A 25,855-nucleotide genomic window follows, 5' to 3' on the forward strand; every position below is an offset into this window, starting at 1 on the left:
TGTGTGAAATTACCGTTCTTTATTTGGAGAATACATGTATACATCAGAATGATAATGTGAAATGAAGAAAATCAATTAAGCGTTTAGAACAGCATGTTTTTTCTTTGTGAGCTTCATTCCATCGTTAGCCTTTCAACAACCATTTAACAGCACACAGTAACAAATCTTGTATGCCAACCCAACAATCTTTTCAGCTCATTCTCCTTATGCAGGTCAAGATGTGTTAATATCCTTGCATTGTAAATCCCAAGCTAAATCCCAAGCGACTGTTTGTTCTAATAGGGTAACACTTCTGCTTTAAAACTGTATGCAAGAAAAAAAAACGGGAGAGAGAGAGAGTGATTAAGAGAGGGAGACTGAGATAGAGGAAGAGAGAGAGAGAGGGGGTAGGGAGAGAGGGGAGAGAGTGATTGAGAAAGAGAGAGAGAGAGAGAGGAGGATGGAAGGGAGGTATTTACCATTTGGTGATCCCCCCCATTGCGGAGGTTGGTTGGAGGTCATGGCCTGAGTGGCCATCTGAGCATGGAGAATGGTGGTCATCTGGTTGGACTGGAGGAACATCAGGTCCTGTGAGGGCTTCATGCCTGGTTGATTGTTGTTGTTCACTGTGTGTGGGGGGGGGGGGGGCAAAACAAGTTATGCAAATTGCACATCAGACGTACAACAAACTCTAATCAATCCCTCCATGACAAGCAAAAAATGTGAGTTGATCATTGGCTCTAGTAGTAGTAGTGGTGGTTATACCTGACTGTTATGAAAGCCTAAATGTTTGTTAGTAAGCAACCAGAGGATAGACGACTTAAGGTCCTCTCCGAGGGACCTGGTAATGAGGATTAATGCTTTACCAAAGGGCACTAGCGCATTGCCTTGGTTCTAACCCAGGTCGCCGGCTTACGAGACCACTACTCTACCAACTGTGCTATCGGTCTTTTTGTGGCAGTTTCCATATCATAGGAGAATTTTAGTCACCCCAACGTTTTCATATTCATATTTGAAGTAATGTCCCTTGTATCTATGATTTCTACATCAATCAATCAATCAATCAAAAGATATAGCGCCTTTTGCTTGTGGTTACAAAACATTGCACACACCACTCCACATAGAGAGGCTTTTCTTTGGACAAACCTGCGGGGGCGGCAAACAGATCCTGGCCGGATGTTGATGCTGCGACAGGTTGGGGTGCCGCTGGCGCTGGGGCGGTGATGAAGGGGTTTGAAGTTTGAGCTGGAGCTGCTGCTGGTGCTGCTGCCATCTGTGGGGTGCTCTGGACTACAGGCTCCGGCGTGAAAGTGATGGACTGCTCCGACTGCTGGGTCTCTTTCAATCTTTGCTCCTGTACAACAAGGCCAGAGGGGATCAGATTAAATATTTCTTTTCTTCTTTAACCCATTGGACCATCGCATTCTTTCATTCTCATAAGCTTAACATGAGAACCATTGTAGGAACCACTGTTACCACTGTACCCTTCCAGTAGGCATTTGGTTAATGGTAAAAGTATATGTTGTATACACTCTGCTACAGCAGATTATATTGGGATAAAGACCAGCACGATGCTAACATTCAAAGGAATGTTTTTTTTTTTTATTGTTGTTGTTGTTGCTACTGCTCTTGATTTTGTTGTTGTTGCTCTTCCTGTTGCAGCTGTTGTTTTTGCTGCTATTGTAGTTGCAGCTGTTGTTGTTGTTGTTGTTGTTGTTGCTCTTGTTGTTACTCTTGTTATTGTTGTTGATTTTTAGGTTATTGTTATAGCTGCTATTACTGCTGCCATTATTATTATTATTGTAATCGACCATATTTTAATGATTTACATATGGATGCTTAAAAAAGGAACATAAAAAATCAACTCCAGGTATATTATAACAAGGTGGCTCATGTTGATATACTGGATGTAGAAATATATTGTTTATTTTTTTGTAATTTTCCTGTTTAAGTCAATCCTGAGAGATTTCCATTCTTTCTGAACATGCCATGTAAAAGATGCCAGTGCATTAATAGTTCAATATGGCACAAAGTCATTCCAATCCTACTTTGATTATTCAAGACAATTCCATGAACATTTGAGGAAATTTAAGAAGGATCTAAAAATCCCAAGCTTATTCACTGCCCTTTTTGATAAGAGATTCTTTTTCCTTACCGGGGCAATTGATAAATCTTCTGTTGGACCTAACATGTCGATAAGCTAATGAGCTTATTAACAGGTTAATCAATTTTGTGGGGCTTCGTAAGGGTACTAATTACATGTCTCCAGCAGACTTGGTGTGCAGACTCTGCTATATTAAAACAAGATGCACAATGTAGCATACTTTCACCTACAGTTACTTTAAAAAGCATGCAATTTTCTTCTTCTGATGATCCCTACACATACACATGCAAACTGCTAAAAATAAAAAAAAATGTCCTATTCGTCAGTTACAGGGTAGATTTCATGACTGAACTGAGGGGGTTTCCCCAAAGTCTATGCATTAGGCATTACAATGTATATAGAATTTTCTTCCAAATTTACTCTAAATTCATTCAGATATGCAATGAGCAATATGCTTAAAATGCACTACATCATGCTTGTAAGGTGACATGCAGGAATAGTGTGAGAGAAAGACTGATTTAACGTCATCTCATCTATTTTGTTTTTCTTACATTATGCAATGACTTTACAATGAAAATCTGATAAAAAAGTAATTATTGGCAGTGTACTAGGCTGTTCAGTGAGTGAGGAACAGTTATAAGAGTCTTCAATTTTGATTTCATCAAATGTGCTTTAACTAATCTACAATATTCTACAGCTTGAAAAAGTAAGTTTAAAATCTAATTTCTTGGATTACTTTCACTAAAGACAGTTACATCTTTATTAAGCATGCAATTTCAGTGGATTTAATTTGAATATTTCAGGCTTTGTCATCAAAAGGATGAATCTTAAGATTTCAAATCATGGAAATTTTGATGGTTTACTTGGTTTACATGCACCTTGTAGTTCCTGAATAATAATGAGTTTGGCCATCTCTTAATATATACCATCATACATGTAGTGTCTGCTACTCTACAAAAACTTGAATTTGATGGGAAAGCCAAGAACAGTTTTGTGCAGTCTACAATGTGGAATGTCTTTAATGAGATTCTAAAACATAAAACTGGTACAGATTAAGTCTGCTACTTGGAAGAACTTTTATCTAAGATTTGGACGAAATTTAAAATCAGAATTGGTGGAGGGAAAAGGCAAGACGATGCGAATGATGATGCAGGATGAACGCATGCCTGAGGAAGGAGAGAGTGTCCGCGTTCACCAAGACAAAGGGATACCTGATCATTAAAGTCAAACAGGATGGTTGTTCCCACTTCATTGTAACTCTGGGAGGTGTGGCTAAAACTCTGAGAGGTGTGGCTAAAACTCTGAAGTCAAGAAACATAAACACCGCCGGATGTTGACAATGTGCACGACTATAATGAGGCAAGTTGCCTCAATAGCAACATGGATGGTGAGATACAGTCAAACCTGTCTATAGCGGCCACCCAAGGAAAACACAAAGAGTGGTCTTTGTAGACAGGTTCCTTCAGTGCATGTTTCAATGAGAAACCATTTTCAAGGGAAACAAAAAAAATGTGGTCTTTGTAGACAGGTGGTCACTAAAGCAGGTTTGACTGTACAAATATGTCATGTTTCGTTACAGGCTATAGGTGACAGGTGTGGCAGATGGCATTACCGTAAAAAGTGAGTTAGTACGATGCAAGGAGTGGGGAATAAAAAAAATCCCAGTCATATCTGAATTTGGGAGAACCTGTCGACTGGATTTGATTGATAGGGAATCGCGAATTCTAGCACATTCACTCAGGGCCTTGTCTTATAAAGAGTTTGATTGACTTGAATTGATCGCAACTTGAAATTAAACACAAAATCAATCTCTACACAGTTGCAATCAATTTTAAGTTGTGATTGATTTCAATCGATTGCAACTCTTTATAATACAGTGCCCAGATTTCAGATACCGGTGCCTCAGCCGCACACTTTCACGTTAAAAATGATGGCATTCTAGGATTACAGTAGTTAACCGTGTTGTAATCAAGAGTTGTAATCTGAGGCAAGGAACGAGAAGGAATATTTTCAAGGAAAACATCCTTCATAAAATCTTTCCACTCCTAACATGTCCATTCCTTGTTTGAATCGCAAGAACATACAGATACTTTGTGTACCGTTTCTTTAAGTATAAAGCCTCTTACAATAAAAAGTTCTGGGACCCATTCACAAAGCCTTTTTTCAATGACAAATGACAAAAATCAGTGACAAATCTGCTGATAACCAATCAGAAGCAAGGATTTCAGTAGCTTATAACAACAACTGTCAATTGTCACTGATGACAGGGTGTGTGAAACGCCCCCCAGATCTAATACATTGAATCTGGTGACCATTCAAGCATCCATTGAGTAAATTAATGTATCTGAAAATGATGAAAAAAAGTTGAATAAAGTCAGAAACCATAGGATTGAGCTTTACACACACAAAACCCTGTAAGTCTGATCAGAGCACTTTAGATGTTACAGATAAATGTATAATATAAATAGTAACTAAACCACAGGGGAACAATTCCACAATCTAAAGATGCATAACTGTGGGGTGGTAGGGATAACAATTAAAAAGCCCATACACATACATGTATATATTACATACATGTACATGTAGTAATATATGCTGACTCAGTATATATATCATTTTCTTGATAAACCATACAGAAATTGGTATAGAAGAGAGAACATCAACATTCACATACAATATGTATCATTTCAGTTCCATATCATTTGCATATAACTCTTTGAGAGATGTATCCAGTTTTCTAGGAATCACCAATCCATATTACATAAGACATGAATTGTTACATCAAGCAGCACAGTATTTCTTTTAAGTTTTCAATGCCACTATGATTGGCTAGCTTTCAAGTCGGTGTAAAGGTATTCAACTCATAGAAGTATCAATGATTATGTAACCCAGATTGAATAAGGTAAGCTCAAGGATAAGGCTTTTAGTCTCTATCCATCTGACACACTTGAATGAACTGTCTTCATCTATAAGTGTATTGTAAGTAGAATAATCTTCCCTTCCAGGCCTACACATTTCAATATATTATCGTCAGCTTCCTCTTTTCAAGGATACTATTCAACAATGTAAAAATACGTTTGATTACAAGGATCGTTAAACAAGAAGAGGAATGGATGGAAAATACACAGAGAGGAGAAAATAAGCTGGATATAAAAAGAGAGAAATTGAAAATAGGCCAATAAAGAGATAAGAAGAAAGAAGGAAAAAGATTGTGAGATGAATATAAAGTCTAGATTCACAGAAAGCGAGAGAGAGAGAGAGAGAGAGAGGGGAGGGAGGGAGGATGAGAGAAAGAGAGAGAGAAAAAAAAGAGAAAGAGAGTGAGAGAGAAAGTGAAAGAGAGAGAGAGAGAGAGGGGGGAGGGAGGGAGGGTGAGACAGAGAGACAAAGGCAGAGAGAGAAAGAGAGAGAGAGAAAAAGAGAAAGAGAGTGAGAGAGAGAAAGTGAAAGAGAAAGAGGGAGAGAGAGAGAGAAAAAGAGAGAGAGAGAGAGATAGAAGATAGAAATCAAGAGAAAAGAAAAAGAGGGTTAGATTAAGAGAGATAAAACAAAGATGTACAGACAGAAGGTGTGTGTAGAAAGAGGGCAATAAAAGAGAGAAAATATGATGGGATAGGGAAGGTCTTTCACTAAAAAAAACTGACAAAATATGCATGCCTTGAGTGCCGCTAATCTTGCCTTCTCGTCCTCGAGGGCCTTCTTCTTGTCGTTATCGTCGATGGATGCTGCTGATGATGAGAATGCGTTTAAAACTGTCTGGACTGTATTGGCTCTGCATATGTAATAGGAGAAAAATAGGAAGGAATGACAGTGAAAGAATGATCTAGATTATACATATATATATCAAGATACCTACAGTGTACATGTATGTGCAAGGTGAAGAGACAATATTCTTTGGTATTGAGGGATAGCAATATACAAGCAAAATGCAGGTCACATATGCTTCTCTGTAGATCTATGAACCCATTGCTTGCCAGGACTGGGAAGTCCCTGTATTAAGTCAATGGAAATGGGAGAACTCAGTTGTCAATGAGTTAATTGTCAATACAATGCTTTAATAATGTACTTTATATTTATAGATCACACTGTACATGAATTTATTGAGTTTAGAATGTATTGGCATGTAACTCACAAATACAAATTAAAGCTGAATTTCAGGATATTTCTAGGTACAATTACAAAAACATAGAAAGTGGAGAAGGACAGCTTTTTCTAAAAAGGGCTCTTCACATTCCTGTGGGAATTAGCTCCATTGGGTGCAATTATTTTCATAAACTAGATGCCCTGCTTTTCTTCTTACACAACCAGCATACCAACAATTATTTCTGTGAGATCCTAATGGATACAATTACTATTTACTAAGAATAATAAAGCATCAAACACCCAAAATGTTGTTATGTTCCACATGCATTTTTACATTATACCATCGTCATACTTACTTGTTCCAGTTTGACTTTTTGCTGCTTTCGATGGATGCCAGATGCTGCTCAAGGGCTTCTAACAGACTACTTGGGGCCTGCAAAATAAATGTTTCAGTAAAAAATTATAAACTTTAATACAAAATGACTTCTAGGCATGATAAGATGAGACAGATGTCAGTGCATTTTAATTTCTGTAAGAAGTTACATATTTCATTTTGAAATATTTCATGGCATCTTCTCTGGCTCAATAAAGCACATAGCAATAGCAACATTTTCAAATGAGTACAACTGTATTAAACTGATGTACTACTAATACTGTTAGCACTTTGGTCAATTAACTGGTAAATTGTTTTATTAAAAAGTAATTGGTCTAATTTTTATAACTACAACTTTCTTGTATGTTGTTGTACCACTTTATACTCCATTTTGACATTACAATGTGATCGCTAGGAATAATGCGTCATTAACAGCAAAATTGTTGTAAAACAAACTAAAAAAAAAAAATGTGAATGGCTCCAAAGCAAATAAATATGTTAATTTACATACATGTAAGTGAGAAGGGCTGTATAAAAGGGTGAGGTACCGTAAAGAGATTTAAATCGGTTTGATTGACTATGTATGTATACATGACTTACATCTCTCATATAAGCAAGTTGAGAAATGGATATTGAGAAGCACGAAATGCAAAAAGATAAAAATTGGTATATTTCAGTGATGTGATGTAAATTTCAGGTGTAAAGATTGAAATGTATTCAAGTACAGAAATGTATAACTGGCTATTTCAGTGAAATTTATTTTTAAATTCATAACGCATGTACTTTCTGTTAAATGTTTGATAGCAAATCTTTGCAAGAAGTATATAGAGTACATGAATTAGGAGTTGAGTTGAATCAAAAATATGGCCTTGAGTGGGGGGGGGGGGCCTGGTCAAAACATTTATGTGTACAACCATGAGCTTTTATAAACATTACAGAGCTGAATTAAAAACTAACAGGCCTTGTGTATCCTTTTCAGCAATTTTAAAAGATTTCCCCCTAGGCGACATTTTTTTCTTCATGGCAGATTCTTCTCCCGGAACAAACAAAACACTCTGTCACTGTCTAATCGTTTTTTAGGCCACACTCCACTTGAAAATGTTGCTGCACGTTAGCCTTGAATACGTAAGGATCTTGAATGTTAACTATGGATGGTGGTAAAGAGTTCCAGTTTGGAAGTGTTTTTGGAAAAAATGAATATTTGAATGAATCTTTGTTTAAACTAATTCAAGTTATTGTGCGATCTCCTGACCTGGGCCCCATTTCACAAAACTTGTCATCAGTGGCAAATGACAGTTTTTGTTATAAGCTACTGATATCCTTGCTTCTGATTGGTTATCAGCAGATTTGTAACTGATTTTTGTCATTTGTCATCGAAAGAAGGCTTTGTGAAACAGGTCCCTGGTTGTCACAGGATGAAGTGGTGAAGTGGTGAAAAGCAAATGAGTTCTTAAATGAAGGAGTTATACATATAGTTATCACAATAAATGATGAAATGGTGAATGATAACATAGGTACATGTATGGGTTAATAATTCATGTAATAGAAGAAAGAAAACTTCACTACTCATAAACTCTTCTCATTTCAAATTATACTTGGTCGATCATGCCAAAACAATACTATAATGTAATGTACATGTGTACTTGTATCAAAACAAAATAAAAACAGTATCATGCATTGCTTCTGTTCAAAAGTCAGCCAGCGCTAAAAACCAAACACTGCCTCACCTTACCCGTATCCAGTGGTTTCCATGGAAACAACATATTAGGACACTGCAACTCAAACAACAAGACGTAAATGTGCATCTTATGCTGTACTATGAATACCAGATTATAGTTGGGTTAGTGGCATTAGGCCTGTCCACATCAGCTTGAGTTTGCCAAATAACCTGCTTCTTTCCCATATAGCGATATATTTTGGAAACAAGACCAAGATTTCTCCAGATATTTTCTCGACCAAATATCCTGCTAGGTAGCTGGATAATTTGCGATCGGGATAATTATAATAGCTGGTTATCTGGCAAACTCCAGTTGATGAAGACAGGCCTATTGCAATTCATGATTTCTAAAAACAATATGTAAATAAGCCAAGTTTATAGTTTATACTGTGCAAATAGTTTGTCCTACCCTAAAATCAATCTCTTTTGGAAAAAAACATGATTTTTTTTTTGGTCCTGATCATAACATAACCTTGGGGGAGGGGGAACTACATGAATGGCAAAGCAGAATTTGTTCATATATTCTCAGTGAAACATATTTTCAGGTACACAGATACACTTGACTTAAATGTTCAGAACTGAAAACTTTCTTTTTGTAGCAAGCACGTGTAATACACACTTGTCATCCTTTCTTCATTCTATATAAGGACAGTATACTCATCTGTGTCAACACATCAGCTGTACCATCCATTATTGCTATTTAAACAATTGATACGTGCTTTGGATATATTATAGGCTGAGCTAAATGCATAGTATAAACTTAACTTTTGGAATGCTTGTATAGGTATTTTCTGGAATAATAAAAAAGGGGTCATTCAGGAAACTCACTGTTTTATATTCAGGTGGCACATCACCAAACTGCAGGTAAATTACATGCAAGATAACATTCAGAAAGATATACAATTACACAGTCAATCAATACCATTCCAACATGCTGAACAAATTGTGCATTTCTAACTCTCCCCCCCCCCCCCCCCCCTCTTCTAGAGCATCTTTGGTATCACTTTCAGCCAACATTAAAAATGATTTCTCTTTTTATTCCATCTCTCTATCCCCCTCTCTCTATCTCTCAAATATAGCTTTTTGTTGTTGTTATCTCTTCTTATTACACATTCCTCTTTTTAAATCATCTGCAATATCAATATTATCGATATATTTCTTGTAAAATATGACACATACAACTTCCATGCTCTTAAATTCTTTAAAGTACAAGGCTTTGCTGATATACAGGAACACAAACATGTACAGTGTATTAAACTTGTTTTAATTATTTTGAATCCAATCCATCCCCCCCCCAAAAAAAAAATAAATAAATAAATAAAAAAAAAAAATAAAAAAAAATAAATAAATAAATAAATAAATAAATAAATAAAAATAAAAAATAAATAAATAAAAATAATAATAATAATAATAATAATAATATCAAATGATCCCTACTAAAGTATTAATGATTCAACAAAAGGTAAACACAAGAAACAAGTAAAAAAATACATTGAAGTCATACAGAGTTACATGTATATTGTACCTTGCTAAATAAACACAATCGTATACATTTTACACTAAACAAACGACACTGCATGGCAGACTTTTGAACTGAAACAATGCTTTTGCACATCTACGATTGACATATTTTTTTGGGGAAAAGTTTGGTGAAAAATTTACCAAGATCCTCAACTATACATGCCACAAGACAACATAGGACCATAGAACACATGATGCCAAACAGGACAGATACAGATAACACATTTAGTGAGCTAGAAGTTTGGCCTACTTACCTTCGCTAAATCTGGAATTTCTCCCTTGTCGATACCCACTTGCTGTGATAATGAAAAGAAAAAAAATGGTTGAGAAAATAGTTATAAATTATTCATGAACATGAGTGATGAAATCTTTTCCAATTTGTACAGGATTATAGCATCATCTGCGCGATATATTCAGAATTCAGAACATAAAATAAAATATCTAGCTCAAAATGTTATTGCCGACTACGTTAATATATCTGATCAGACTAAAATTTACATCATTTTACACAGAGTTGATACTCTCCCGTTAGATGTATACACTATTATTATTACTATTTTACAAATATATCATTCCAAAACCAAACACATTTTCCCATTATTCCCATTTTAATGTTTGTTTACAGCCAAAAAGGCATATATTGATAGCAATTTACACTGTTAACATCCTTCTAACAGACAATATATTTAAATCAATGTATTCTCCACACAAAAAAATGTCAAAGTTATGACTGATATTACATGTAGGACCACACATGACCGTAATTATTTCTCAGGGCATTACACAACAAAGTGAAACCCAGGTACGCAAATGAATTTTTTTTTGCAGCTTTGCACATTATTAATGTTCCTTGCATGAGGGATATCCTTTTAAAAACAGGACGAGCGGGGCAGGAGAGGATGACAAGTCCCTCATATAAATCACATTTAATTGAAACCCTCGCTGCATCTGTATAAACAAACGTTGCTGAATGATCAGTCGCAAGACCGGGAGAAGAGGATGAATCAAATTTATTACTTGCTCAGCTTTTCTTTGATGTCATCATATTACTCCTATATCAGCACATTCAAAGCATTGTATAATTTCTTCCACTTTGTCTGAAATTAATCTATACAGGGAACATGTCTACTCTTTATATGTTATAAACCCCCTCCCCCCCTTCCCCCCCCCCCCCTCCCCCCAAAAAAATTGCTTTGCAGCAAAAATTTTGAATTACCTAAAAATGGTATGCATTTGCATTTGCATTTCCAACATGTACCGGTACCCCATTTTTTCAATGTACAAAGATGTTTGGCTTTATTAATATTTGTTATATATAAAAAGCTGAGTTTTAACTGAAAGTCAGGCATATTTATGTTCAACATCAATAAATATAAGTACAGGCGTACATTAACAACCATTTAAAAAAAAAGAACTATTAGAATATTGTAAATACCTTAAATAAACAAACAATAGGCACATGGTTCATTTATATCTAGGACTACCCTATAAAGAAACCATTATTCTATTTTTGAAAAAGTACATACACTGTATGAATTTTCATTAAACACCTTTTCTAATTAAAAATATCTGTGCCTAGGGTAATGCCTAATACTTGAAATGTTGGACTCTTGATGCATTAAGAATACCAGTATGCATTTTCAATTTCATACGCTGTTTCAATATTGCGTTGCAGACGAGGGAGATAAAGGTGGCTATGTATTTATACCTAACCCTTGAATTGAAAATCCCTCAAGCCAGTATTCATATCGTCATTCTTTGAATAAAACATGAGGGTATTAGATCCAGAAGACCACAGAGTATGGATAATGCCCTTCTCTTTCAATTTGCAGGCAAATGAACAACAAAGAGGCAGAAATTCATACCAACTTTATGCATGAAAATTTGACAGCCAAGCCAAAAAGGCCGCACAGGATATATAATTGACGATTGTTATTCATCATGCATAAAAGCTAATGCACTGCATGTATAAGCTACCAAAATATTTGATTTTAAGTCTAGAAATTCAACTCATCTTTATAACATAGATTTGGGCCTGATACAACAATATTGTACTGGAGTAAAAACCAGAAACTAAAAATAGTATTACAGCTAAAGTTTTCCTAGGATAAATATTAAGAAAATAATAGTATTAGCTGGCTCTTAGTTGTGGGAATATCTATAATTTTGCCTATATCCTACATGTACATGTAGCTCAAGTATTACAATTGGATAGATTATTAAAAACCATCCAATATCATATGAATGCAATGATATATTGATGTTTTATGGCATTTGTGGTATTATAGCTGAGGCTATTGGAAGATGGTTGAAACAACAGAGTCTGAAAGCAAAGTCAGAATGTGGTTGATGCTGAATGTTGTTTTTGTCCAAGTTAAAGAGCTCTCTAGAGTACAAATGTCAGAGCATGCAGTCTGAATAAAACATTTCAACAGTTTGAATACAATTCGGCTTCCTCCTTTTAACCCCTACAGTGCCACTAACTCAAGATCATTTCCCGTAATGGAATTTTCATGAGTTAAATGTAGGGTTTAATATATTATTTGATGGTTAGAGTAAGCCTAAAACAGCTTTTGGAACAATCTTTGCAATAAATGTAGTTGTTTTAATTTCAAAATCAGCATTTTCAGGTTGAGACAAGTAGTACTGTCTGGACTTTTCATGCAAAGGAAACTTGATGAGTTACTAGTGTTTAATTCATTGATCCACTGTCAGATTTGGGCATTTAACATAAACAAAAACAATCTTGAACATAAAATGTACTCAGCATACAAAATTCAACACTTTTTTAGTCAAAAGAAAGAGTATTAAAATTCATGCCCTTACCTCGGCTACTTTGAGGAACTCTCCTATCCTCTCCATGCGAATCAGGAATTTCTTGTAGATGTCCAGCGCTGTACGGCAGTCTTTCTTGCCCATGTCAAAGTACTTCTCTGCACAACACAAACAAACAGAGCTTACAAGTTAAAGAAGAACCAATCACACATAAAAATATATATTTCACCATGGCAACTGACACATATCATTATCCCAAGATAGCTTCCAGGAGCTGCTGAAAGGGATTGTCATTTCAAGATTTAAGATATAGATTATCTCCGGAATTGCATGCGAGATCCAAATGCTTCACAGCCAAACATCATAAATACCATAAGAAATACATTTTATATTAATTCCCTCACTGAATGCTAATTTTGATTTGCACCAAAATTTAAGCGAGTACTTCGACTTCAACTAAACTTTATTACAATTATTTTAACCTTAATTCATAGGGTGCAAAATTTGTATTAAACTAAACTTACACATCTTTCATAGAGGTATTGTAATATCTTAAGTTGATATTTTGAATTAAAGGATGCCAGCAAAGAAGGCCTTTCAATAATAGTGAAACACATTCAGTGATTGTTTTTCTATAACTGAATAGGGCTGTCAAAATTTGATATAGTACTACCAAGGGTATCTAGATCTAAATGATAACAGAAACTGAATTCATTTATTCATTTTACCAGTCATATTACTTAGTACCCAAATCTATCCATCTACAGTACCATCTGAAAAATGTACTACATGTATGTATTCTCAAAACACATATGATAAGGATCTCAGTACTCTGTAGTGACACAGCAAGGTACAATGTACAAGATATGTCACATGCTTTGTATTCTCAGGGAAGATATATATCATACTACCAGGGTATTAAATGTCAACAGATACATTATATTGTACATGGATGTTTGGCGACAGCTACACTGGTCACAAGGCTATAACTCTCATACAGGAAGGTTATTTTCATTAGATTTGGTGTTGATTAGATTCAGTGGCATAATCAACTCTTCAGTGCTAACATTAACGATCATGGCATGATAAAGACACATTGCAATTATCTTCTACACTATAGCTACAGTGTACATGAATACAAAAGAATCAACATGTCAAGTCTAATATTAACTGCATTAAATTATAGATCTATACTAAGCCTAGATACACAACTGTTTTATCAATGTTTATCAATCACATTAAATTCTCGACTTAACAAAATGTTTGTCTATAAAATCATAATAAATTGTCAGTACATAATTATTTCAAAATTCTGTGCTATCACAAAAACTCTGAATACACTGTCCACAATTAATTTTTACTAATTTGTTAAAACCATTTCAAGTCTTTAAATACGTCCTATCACTCATAAATGCTTCATTTTATAGTCTACAAATGGAAATGAATAACTAATTCATAATTAGTCTCAGACATATATCCAATAATCTTCATCTCTCATTGGAATTTCAAATTGGAATTCCATTGATGGATTACTCAGAAGGCGCAGCTACGCATGATGGAGTATTTGGCAGAGCACAATCTACCCTGTACAGGTACATGTGTAAAAGCTTGTAAATAATTAATGACTCACCCTACACCCACATCGTTTGATGGAAGGAAAACCACAAATTAATTAATTTTGATTCTTAAAACATGTGGTATAGCGATTAGTAATAATGTAATGATGCAGGGCTCTTCTGGTAACCATTCTAGAAACATGATGAAGCTAAACGTGTGTAGTGAAAGTGGCATGAAAGAAGCATGAACAATGCATTTCCATAACACTATCATGGCATGATGAAGTTTCAGCACATAAAGTTTTATCTCTAGTTTCTACACCACCTAAATGTAAATCACTACTCTGGACTGAACAAGTATGAACACTTGGATAAAAAGCTCTTTTTCATATTTTCAGATCTTTAGACAACTACTGTTTCTAAACAGCTTAAAAAATAACCCTTTTGATTGTGTTGTTGACTTATGCTCTATTAGGATGGCTATTGTTCAAACAAAACAAAACAACAACAAAATCCCCCTATAAAGGAAATTTTAATCAACTTTATTGCGATTGTCTTTTTTGTTGGTTTATAATTTTTTAACAGAGCTCATTTATTTAATTTCAAAAAACTTTGGTAGAGCTTTCAAAAGTTATATAACTCAATGCTTATACTTGTTTAATAAATTTATATTTTGTTTGTTTTAATGTTGCACAATTTGACACTATTGGTGGATTGTCAAAAACGGTAGATCTTACTACAATGTATCTTTGACTACTAACCTAAGAGATTGATGATTCCATCGTTGTAGCATGCAAACAGCCGTATGCTGTCTTTGAACAGGAGCATGAATGCACTATTTATTACACCATTGGACAGATTATTGGACGTGACCTGTAAAGAAAGAAGAAAAAAAGAGAAAAACAGTATAAATGATTAATAAAATGCTGAATAAATTTTTATGAGAAGCATCTTTTTTATTAATATTATTTATTTGGCAAAGACAAAGAAAAATCAATGAATACAAACAAGAGTACATTTGGAAAAGAGTCAAATGGATGCCAGGAAAAGAAAAAGATAAACTTAGTAACTATAACCCGAAGGTCTTCTTTCAAGAGTCCATTTCATAAATGTTTATGAAAAGAATCTTATCGTAAAATTACCTTTATAAGTAGAATCTTTTAATACAAGAAATCTTATGAGAAGAAATTTTGAAAGACAAGAAGCAGTATACACATTTATATAAAGACAGAAGAGCTGCATTGTCTCATAGCTTGATCCAAAAACATACTTCAAAGCATGCAGTCAACCATAGTTGTTTAATATAGACGTAAGGCTTTCCACCTCATAAAGCAGGAGTGCCCTTTCCAATCGCTATGCTCTATTTACGTCTGACGACATTCTGCGAGGGGCAACATAATGAATTTTCTTTCTCCCCAAAGCAAAAAAACAGAAAAAAATACTCATGTCTTTGCACATGCACAAAATACCATCAGAGCAATATGCTAAAGTAAACTGTCTGCATATGAAATGTATCCTAACCAACATTGTTTTCTTATTTAGGATTTCTTTTTCCTCCAGTATTTATCAAATACGTACGTTTTAATACCTGGATTAAAAGAATATAATAAAAACACAGACAAAAGAGTACCAGAAAAAAAGGTTCTAAAAACTCAAAGTTTTGGTATGGGGTCATGAATTTGGTTCAAATTAACATATTGGAAGCATATGCAATCCTACAATATTCAGTGATCGTTGTCCCGGTTGAAATCGAGTCTCAAGTTATGAAATTATAAATGATAAACTCTTTATGCTGTATAGCTCCCTCTCAAGGTCAAGATATCAATTTAGCTATGAAACAATGTTTCTTGACTAAAATCGACCGATTAGCTACATGTACTCCTGTTTGGAAATTATATATCACAACTACATATTCTGAGATTTTCATGGTCGCGGCTACCATTGTACGGCCGTAGGCGCTATTTCTCGAAAACAGAAGTGTTTTAGGGGTTAATTTTTTTAGTGCTTATAATACATCCACAGGGGCATCCAAATATATCAAAATTGTAAAGATTCACTATCCACCCAATTTTCAAAATTTCCCAAAACTTTGTATTACCTTTAAAGGTGCTTCTTCTATAAAATCATTTGGAGGACACAATGATAAATTCTGAATAGATGTCAATTCAACAAATTTCATTATTCTTACAAACACAATTGTATTACTGACACTGCAAACTGTGGCTATGTCTAGGTTTCATAGCAACATATTGCATACTGGAATCATCAAAGACTAAATAATCACACACAGTTCATCTGTAGTAAGTAACTTCCCTTCCTCTACTTAATACAGATTACATCTCAGTCACAAGAATCCATTATCAATAAAGTGACTTCATTAGTTTCAGCACAGCACGCTCTGTTCTGGAAATTGATTTGAATTTGCTACAGGTTCTTCTACTTAATGAATCCTAGATTTGATCTGGAGGGAGAGTTGCCTTGGGCTAAAGATGCTTTAGCTCATAGATACCTGACATCTATACCCCACATTAATAAATATGATTACAGTTGAGTAATAAATGTTGATATCACATACCCTTCACATATTTTTAAAGGAATTATATTTATTAAAAAAAAGTTATCATGTAAATAATAGATTTACTGTCGGTGGTAAATTTGTATTTTGGTTCAAAGTATTCTATTTGTCAAAATAGCTATTAATATACTTTAAGAATTAGAGTCAACTCTGTTCTGATATATTGTTCATATTAAAACCATCATCATTGCAGCTGTAGAGACACACTGGTGCTGCAACGATGTTGGTTTTAATATGAACAGGGCTCCTGAAAAAAAAGGGCCAGAGTAAATAAACCATGTCAACCCGTGTTTCTGCAGTTCTGATTGTTTTAATAAAACAACCAATCGACTGCATGATATAGAATTTGGGATTACTTGGAAGCTCTTTCTCTTGAAATGAATTTCCATAACCAGAACTCAAGATTAGCTTGAAGGTAATATGCGTATTAAAGGAAAATATCTCATTTTGATTTCCAACCTTGAAAGATGAAATTGAGTTCTGGTAATACGATAAAAATTGTGCAAGAAACTGTCTCAAAGCCATTGGGAAAGGTCTGATTACGGAGTCATTAGAAATTAATGTACATGCTGTAAGACTTGGGAGTGATCAAAATAAAAAGACTCTCAATCTTACTGAAAATCACATGCACTGCACACAAAGTGGGTGAGTGGGACTACACACACACAGGTGGCATAAAAGTTTAGTTTAAAATTTTGAAGAGCAAGCCTATTCAGGAGATAATTTTATGGTGGTGGTTATTTTACCTGACTGCTAAAAAAGCATAAATGCTTGTAAGCAACCAGACAGCCGGCGGCTGGTAATGAAGATTAATGCCTTACCAAAGGACACTAGCGCATCGCCTTGGTTTCGAACTCGGGTGACCGGATTACGAGACCACTGCTCTACCGACTGAGCTATCGCACCTCCTTTATTTATCAAGATATTCTTCCAATTCATTTACAAAGAATGAAAAAGGTCTCAAATAATTTGTGATCTTTAATCAGAACTCACCCTTCCCATAATCCCATTACTATCCCTCCATCTAATCATGGACCCTATCCATGATTTAATCAAGGGAATATCAAAGATGTGAGGGCATGCTGTAACAAGACACTCGCATCATAATTTGCATGGATGCCGAGGATCACATTCAATCTCAAACCCCACATCACTTGTGGCTATCTCGTACACTATAAGCTTTATGTACATTGTAACTTTATGTAGTTGTATCTTGTTTAGAAATTTGTAAGGATTCATAGAGATGGGAGACTTTCTACACATACTACTTTTAAAAATTCAAAATTGTAGACTTACATTCAATGTCTAGATTTTTAAAGAAAAGAATTATATCTTCTTCTTTTTTCCTCATATCTCATACTTTTTTTACTCTCTTACCTCAAAGTCTAGTAGGGCATCCATTAGGTCTTGCAAAGGGGGAAGGGTTTTCAGGAGCTGTGAAGACAAGAAAAAAATAATGACAAGCAATAGAAATATTTATTTTATAGAACATTATGGGAAGTGTTGGCACAGTTAAATAATAGGCCTATTTTCATTTTACATCAATATATAGAGGATGCTGTCTGTTCTGTGGTGACCAGCTCATAAACTTTTAAAGGCACACTGTCCTACTTGTAGCTACTTGCTCCCTCTATATAGAAAACTTCCCAAATCGGTGCCTGTTGGTCCCCCATGATCCTCTTTTTCTTATGTCAAATGAGAGCTGAGTTAATGAGATAGCCACCTGTCACAGTGACCTCGATAGCTCACTGGGTGGTCTAATCCCTTCTTGCTGAAGTAGTAACGCCTCCCTTTAAAGTTTTAGTTAAATTGAATAGAATAATCTGATTCTCAATCTACATTTACATGTATAAAACTTGCAGGATAATTACATGTACAGTCAAGCGAACAAAGGCACAAACATTTGAAATATGCCAGACGTTAATTTCTTTGTTCAGCATCACATTCCTTGGTCTGATGCTATTATTATTATTATTATTATTATTTAGAGTCGATATAGGAATACAGGCAAAGACTTTCAAAAAAGTTAACCTATCCCTTTAAGATGGTTAAACAACATCTTCATGCTTGCACACACTTCAATGCAAGAGCAAACAATCTACAGTACAGGTTGTTGAGATGAAACCACTTGTTGATACCATTTCATTCTTGTTTTGATTCATTTGACTAGAGATTGATTTATTGATTTGCAATACCAATGTTTTGCTTGATCTGAAAAAACCTATTTATTAGTATGATATCAACTGTCGACCCTTAAGTGGATCGTAAATGTGAGACTCCAAACAATCTTTCTTAGAAGAGAGTCCGTATTGAACTTTTACAGTTGGTATACATTAGGCCTAAAAAAAAGATGTTGTATTGCCCTTTGCGACCGTTTAATTTTTAAAAAAAGTATTAAAGCTTTCAAAACTAAGAAATATCAGCCAAAAGAGGGATTATTTTTTATTTTTTTTAAACATTTCCGACCGACCGACCCATGTTTTGGCAGCTACAGTGTTAAAGGGCAATACAACATCTTCTTTTTTTTAGGCCCGTATGAGCTTGTGTAAAATCTTCAAAATGTGGGGGCTCCGGACTTAAATTTAGGTGGGCATTTGTCACGGGCACCTGCTAGTGTCGAGACCTGGTAATTGTATGAGCAAAGGAGATGAAACTTACTTTTTCTGCACACATTGTTCTTAGTACTCCTTCTTCCTTCCTATTGGAATGAAATAGACACAAAGAAAAACATTTCAATCAAAATTGAGCAATACAATGTATTAATATGTCATATGTACATGTACATGTATTTTAAATTGGGAATATGAAACCTTAGTCTTTGATTTGATTTGATTTGATTATTATAGGTAGTTCCTATATCATAGGAAGTGTAAGAACTGAAGTTATATGTTGAATGCATAATTACATGGAAGTTACAAAATGAAAATTAAATCAAATTTCAACATATGACATGATGCTTCTTTCTACAAGAGAACTTTATATTTTATTACAGGCTAATCATGGAAAAAAATATACGGGGGCTCGGGGCGAATTAGCCCCCGAAAGTCATAAAAGAGCCCCCCGAAAGTCATAAAAGAACCCCCCCCCCCCCCCAAAAAAAAAAAAAAAAAAAAAAAAAAAAAATTGCATTTAGTTCAATGCAAAACAAAATAAAGAGTGTTATTTTCATGCAAGCAAGCTTGAAAAGTAGCCCCCCAAAATTTGTAAGTATTTTTTTCCCTGAGGCTAATGATTACTCCTGGATATACAAGTAAAGAGTTCTTACCCTCTTTTAGCCCGACAGAAATCAAATGCCATTTGTCTGAATGCTAGAGCCTTGCAGTTGAGGTACTTGGCGTACCGCCTGATGTATGTTGACATGTCATATCCTGTAGAGAACATAGCAGAAGGAGAAAGAAACATTAGTTATTTATAACTTGGAATCCAAGCATGTATAATGTACAGGTTGCAATGTATTTGATGTTAGGTTATCTTGAAATTCAAATGGTAAAACAAAATATACTTGGTGTATCGCCTGATTTTGTGGGGAAAACAAACGAGTAAGAAAGGCAAAAAGAAACATACAACGTTTACTCGTAGCTATGAATTCAAGCATGTCTAATTAACAGGTTGCAGAGTATTTGATGTTTGTTTGTGTTATCTTGGGAAGCGATTGGTACGATAAAAGATTCTTCTTACTAGGTCTAAAATCAAAACTTGTTGTATTGCCCTTTACATGTAGGTGCCAAAACATGGGTCGGTTGGTCTGAAAAGTTTTTTTTTTAAACTTTTTTTTTAACTTTTTTTTTCTCGCCCTGTATGGGCCTATATGGGCCTATATTTTTCAGTTTTTAATTTATTTTTTTCCAGTCCTCTTTTGGCTGATATGTATAATTTTAGAAAGGTGTCTCCCTGGTTTCTAGCTGGTGTACTGTAGTGCATGGTATAAACATGTACACGAGGCCTGGGTCTACGTTCATGTTTACACTAATAGGATTTTGAAAATAGGGCAGAAGACGAGTGAGAATTTGGGAATAATTTAATTTTATGCATTTAAATCCCATTTAAACAAACAAAGTACATATTTTTTTATTCATTAATAATAAAATTTTTTTTTAAAGGTTTAAAAAAAAAAAAAAATTAACTGCTGACCATAGATTTTCAGATTTTTGGGTCGGTCGCAAAGGGCAATACAACAAGTTTTTATTTTAGGCCCTATGGAAAAATGACATTGAAATTCATGAAACACAACAAGTAGCTAATCATGTTCATGTACGTTGTAGTACATTGTGAAAGAACATGAAGGAGGCAGAAGCAATTATTTTCTCATTCATACTCTCCTTAAAGGGAAAGTCCACCCTGAAATTAAGTTAGTTTTAATAGGAGTAGAAAAATGAGAGAAACAAGTCAGTGAAAGTTTGAGCAAATTCCGATTAAAAATAAGGAAGTTTGGATTTTTGAAGTTGTGATCAATCAAACACAAATTGGCAACTCTATGACGTATCATGCGAGCTCAACTTCCATTTGCTCAGAACTAAAAAAATCTAAAATTTTCATTTTCCCTCAAGAAAAATTTCAACCATACATGTACCCTAAATATAATAATTGCAAATATGTTTCTATACTCCCCCTGCAAGGAACAAATATATATTCCGTCATCAATAACGAAGAAAACATGATTTTATGGAATATTATGCACAAAGCAAATGAAGGAGAGCTCGTATGATAAGTCACAGAGTTGCCAATTTGTATTTGATTGATCACAACTTCAATAATTCATAACTTTCTTATTTTCATTCAGAATTTGCTCAAACTTTCACTCACCTGATTTTCTTATTATTCTGCCTCTATCGAAACAAACTTATTTTTGGGGTGGACTTTCCCTTTAAATTCCACCTTTTGGAAAACATGTTTACAACATGACTTAATTACATGTATCCTTTATGAGCACATCACTAGGAAACAAAGATGACAATGTCTCACTTGATACATCCCCCATACAAAATGTTTTCACATACAATGTAAATGTAAATGTATGGCATGTCCTTGTGAATTATGCTCCTGCATTTATCCTCATCCTGCTTCCTCCTAGCAGAACAGAAAGTTAACATTTCTTTTCATACCCTCAATGTGATCATCAAATTGATAGATATTTTTCTTTTTTTCCTCCCCCCTCCCCTCCCCTAAAAAACTTTATTACATGGGCATAGCCAGTTAGCCATATCTACACATAGACATGTACATGTACATGTACAGTATATGTTCATCCAGGTCTAGACAATTTCGCCTACCGGTAGATTTTAAAAAAAAAGAAAAAAAAAAGTGGTGCTTATAAAGCGCTTTACTACAAAGTCTCTATTAAACGCTAGGCCCATAGCTTCATTTACCATTAACTGTACATGTAGGTCAGCCGCTTAGCGCTTATTAGCTTATTATTCACGTACTACCCGATTAGAAATTATTCTGCTTGGCAAGGAAAGTACATTACATTCCATTGTAATTCAACCAGGTTTACAAGGAGTGTCTTCAACATATTTTGTCAGCCATACTCCATACTCATAATTCATATTCCTCTGCATGTTTCGTGACAGAAACGGAAGCCCCAGAGGATATAAGAATTTGATCTTGAATCGGCAGACAGTCCATCATTCTACTTGACCCAAAACAACTTTCATTTCCTACGAACTGCTACCATGGCAACCAGCACCATCACATGGTTTCATGATGCTCAACTTATCTGTCTCAGAGAAGCACTTACATGTACATGTTGTACATGTAGCAAATAAATAGTTGTCGTAAAAGCTATGAGTTTGGGACACCTGACAGTAGAGACTGTTTAAAAACATGAGTGCTGGAAAAAAGCTCAAGTATGAGTAACTACATTTAATGATTAAAATGAATATCTCACCCAAGGAGCTTTAGAGTATGAGATACATGTATATATTGTAAATGTAACATTCCAATTATTCATTATTGAGTTTAAGGAAAGTAGTTTACATGAAAAATGATCCACCACAATTTCAAAGGAACCTCATATCAACTCAAAGATTTATTTGAACAATAAGGGATTTTCTATGCACGTTAATGTAAAGATCTAAAGATATTGAGAGAGAAATCCAACAAACTCTAATCTGTAGAGACGATGCTACACAAGAATTATGTCTGTGTTCCATAATGAACATGTACAGTATGTGCAACTCAATTAATCAAAATTATAAAAACAACAACAACAACCAAAAATACAAAGAATTCATTTAAACAGGTTCATTTGAAATGGTCTTCATCAATCATTTTTGCAGAGTTATCTATGGATGGAGGTCTAGACATTCATGTACAGTATATGTACATTAAAGTTTCAGTATCACCGTAGCAATGTACAAGTACATGTACCTTTAAATTAGACTTGAGTTGACCTTGGGCGATGAACTCAAAACAGGAGCTGAATGGAATGTGAAATATGAGGCAATGATTACACATCGTCACTGCATATCAACAATGTCATCATATTACACACAAATCTGAGACAAAATAGTGTTCATTTCAAGTTACTATCATGTTTCCAATTAATGAGCTTCTCTTACAAACAATTTCTGCTACTGTTTCAGCTCTTTCACAGCAACTATAATGTTTCCTATTAATGAGCTTCTTTTACAAATAATTTCTGCTACTGTTTCAGCTCTTTCACAGCAACTATCACATTTCCTCTTAGTATTAATGAGCTTCTTTTACAAATGATTTCTGCTACTGTTTCAGCTCTTTCACAGCAGAATAAAAGGAAATACTGTCATGAAATAAATTGCTTTTTGGAAAGAAGGCTGTTTTCAAAGTAATAGGGCCCTATGTATGCAGATTGTTTGAACCACTGTAACTTTTAATTTTAAAAAGTAGAAATTAATCAAGATTTGCAAATAGCCTACATGTATATTTTTGTATTAAACTACAATACCTGATAATTTACTAATGTGAATACAAAAATGACTTTCCTAGTACCTTGAATCTACAGTGTATATAAATATTATTGTTGAGTATGAATAAGCATTTAACCTTGAGCCCTCATACACTGTAGGGCAATAAATTCTTTAGCAGCAAGTCACAATAATTGTGTCACCAAGAGGCACATTCCATAAAACCTCGCACAAATATTTACATATTGGCTTGTAGGCATGTACAAGTGCTTTGTATAGATCTGTACACTGCACATGTTTGCAAGTGGTTCATCAGCCTCTATCATTTTATGGTGGTTTAGACAGTACTGGTACGTAATAATTTGTCCATACAAACAAGTGCAATAATGTTTTCAGGAAATGGTTATCATTTTAGGGAGTTATTGAGCCATAAGGGAAGAGGTTGTTATTGTTTGTTTTCTTTGGTTTCACATTTGTTTGTTTTGGTTTTGTTTGTTCTTTGTTTACTTATACAGGCGATTAAAAAGAAGCCATATTAGTTATAAAAAAACATAAAAAAGAAGAATATTTGTACCCAGCTGATCGTCTCAATAACTGCTGGGTTTTTTGTATTTGCTTTAAAAAAAAACATTCATTTCAAAATTATGTACATGTAGGCTACATGTAGGCCTATGCCTAAGAATACAAAGTACATGTATTTTAAGGCAACATCATTCAATTAACATTCTGTTCCCAGCTGAACATCTCAATTACTTTGATTATAACGTTGATCCTCTAAATTGTTTCATGAACCTCCAAATTGAAACAAATCCTGTCTACACAGGTATTGCCTACAGTACATAGTGGATTTATATATATGCAGAGCTGGCATTCATTCTCTCTCGAGCAAGCCAGGAGGGTCGATGAGTAATTTGCACACGTCAGCCAGTCAGCCAGCCAGCCAGCCAGCCAGCCACACACGTTTAACCCACTGTTAATTATTAGTTCTCTATTGATCCCTTTTTGTATGCACTGTCTAGGATCAGGATCAATGGGTAGTACACTATACAATGTACATGATGTGCATAAGATGGTACTGTGTACAGTAATGTACATGTAGGTGTGTGGGCAGTACATCCAGAAAGTCTGCAATATGCACAGCCTTTTCCCCAACTCCTCTCAATGATAAACATGCATTGGGCCTTGGGGTGGGGGAAATATAAGGTATTGCATCACATGTACTACATGTACATGTATAGCTTAAAGCTACATGAACATGTATAACTGCATTAACACTACAAGCAAAAAAAACATTTTTTTTCCCTTTTTTTTCCCTCACATTCCGGTGTTTCGTCGGAAGTTGCTAGGCAACTACCCATAAACACAACAAAAAACCTAAATAAAAAATCCAGTGTAAATGCTCACTCTCAAACTTTGGTGAATCATTCCCGTTTTTGGTCAAGTGGCTATCCTTTAAGGCTGTGCACAACATTGTAATGAGGTACTCGAGTACACTCCCAGGCTTACAAGCGAATACTCGAATATTCGGACGCCATGTTTTTTTATAATTTTTTTGAATTCTTTTGAATTTTTTGAATTTTTGATTTTTTTGATTTTTTTGCCACTACCATACCACTGGTGCAGTATCCCAGTATCGCCGAAAACGCATGCAATTTTACTTCGAGTTGCAGTTTAAGGCATCAATTTAATAATAATAATAACAGTAAACAATGCTGTTTTAAAAACCAAAGATGCCAGAATAATCCATTGTCCTCAGAGTCCAAACAGAAATCTGGACATTTGGTCCCAGTTTCTGAGTGGTGAGTTTGACAGTGCTTGAGTCGGGGAAACATTTTTATTGACGGTACCCTGGCACGGGTAAGCTTCGGCCTGGACAATTTTTTTTTTTTTTCTCGGCCGAATATTCGGGTTTGAGAAATCGTACCCGAGTAGTTGTCAACCGTGCGGGTACTCAAGCATTCGACTACCTGTCGCAGCCTTACTATCCTTGCATCCGTACTAATGCATGAAGAACAGCGACGACTCAAGCATGCGCTCAACTTATACATGTACCACCAAACAAAACAGAACCATCAAACTCCAATGGTTTCTTAAGTGTTTTTCCAGTAGTGTAAATGGCAATAAAAAAGACCCAATGGTTTTTCAAAATAATTTTTGGGCTGTGTAAATGGGCTTACACTGTAGCTTGGACGACCTACAGCCTTTTCACACACAGCTAAAATTCATTGGATCTAGAGATGATTAGTTTAAACTTGTTTAACTCGACAGTTTTAAACATGTTTAAAGAA

General features: G+C 34.8%; 1 protein-coding gene across 1 annotated transcript in view; it reads right to left on the minus strand.

The window, feature by feature from the left end:
* The window catches only part of LOC105440521 (phosphatidylinositol-binding clathrin assembly protein-like), a 71,630-nt gene that overhangs the window by 24,378 nt on the left and 21,397 nt on the right, over positions 1-25,855 (minus strand). Inside the window, exons 5-17 of the mRNA XM_030994899.1 lie at positions 19,949-20,051; positions 19,342-19,381; positions 18,061-18,117; positions 14,870-14,981; positions 12,604-12,710; positions 10,032-10,073; positions 9,085-9,114; positions 8,267-8,311; positions 6,523-6,599; positions 5,741-5,855; positions 3,295-3,384; positions 1,126-1,333; positions 459-605 (exon numbers count right to left, since the gene is read on the minus strand). Coding sequence (XP_030850759.1) covers positions 459-605; positions 1,126-1,333; positions 3,295-3,384; positions 5,741-5,855; positions 6,523-6,599; positions 8,267-8,311; positions 9,085-9,114; positions 10,032-10,073; positions 12,604-12,710; positions 14,870-14,981; positions 18,061-18,117; positions 19,342-19,381; positions 19,949-20,051 — 1,173 coding nt within the window. The remainder of the gene's footprint in view (positions 1-458; positions 606-1,125; positions 1,334-3,294; positions 3,385-5,740; positions 5,856-6,522; positions 6,600-8,266; positions 8,312-9,084; positions 9,115-10,031; positions 10,074-12,603; positions 12,711-14,869; positions 14,982-18,060; positions 18,118-19,341; positions 19,382-19,948; positions 20,052-25,855) is intronic.

Source organism: Strongylocentrotus purpuratus, unplaced genomic scaffold, assembly GCF_000002235.5.
Source record: "Strongylocentrotus purpuratus isolate Spur 01 unplaced genomic scaffold, Spur_5.0 spur5_scaffold_21, whole genome shotgun sequence".
NCBI classification, from domain to species: Eukaryota; Metazoa; Echinodermata; class Echinoidea; order Camarodonta; family Strongylocentrotidae; genus Strongylocentrotus; species Strongylocentrotus purpuratus.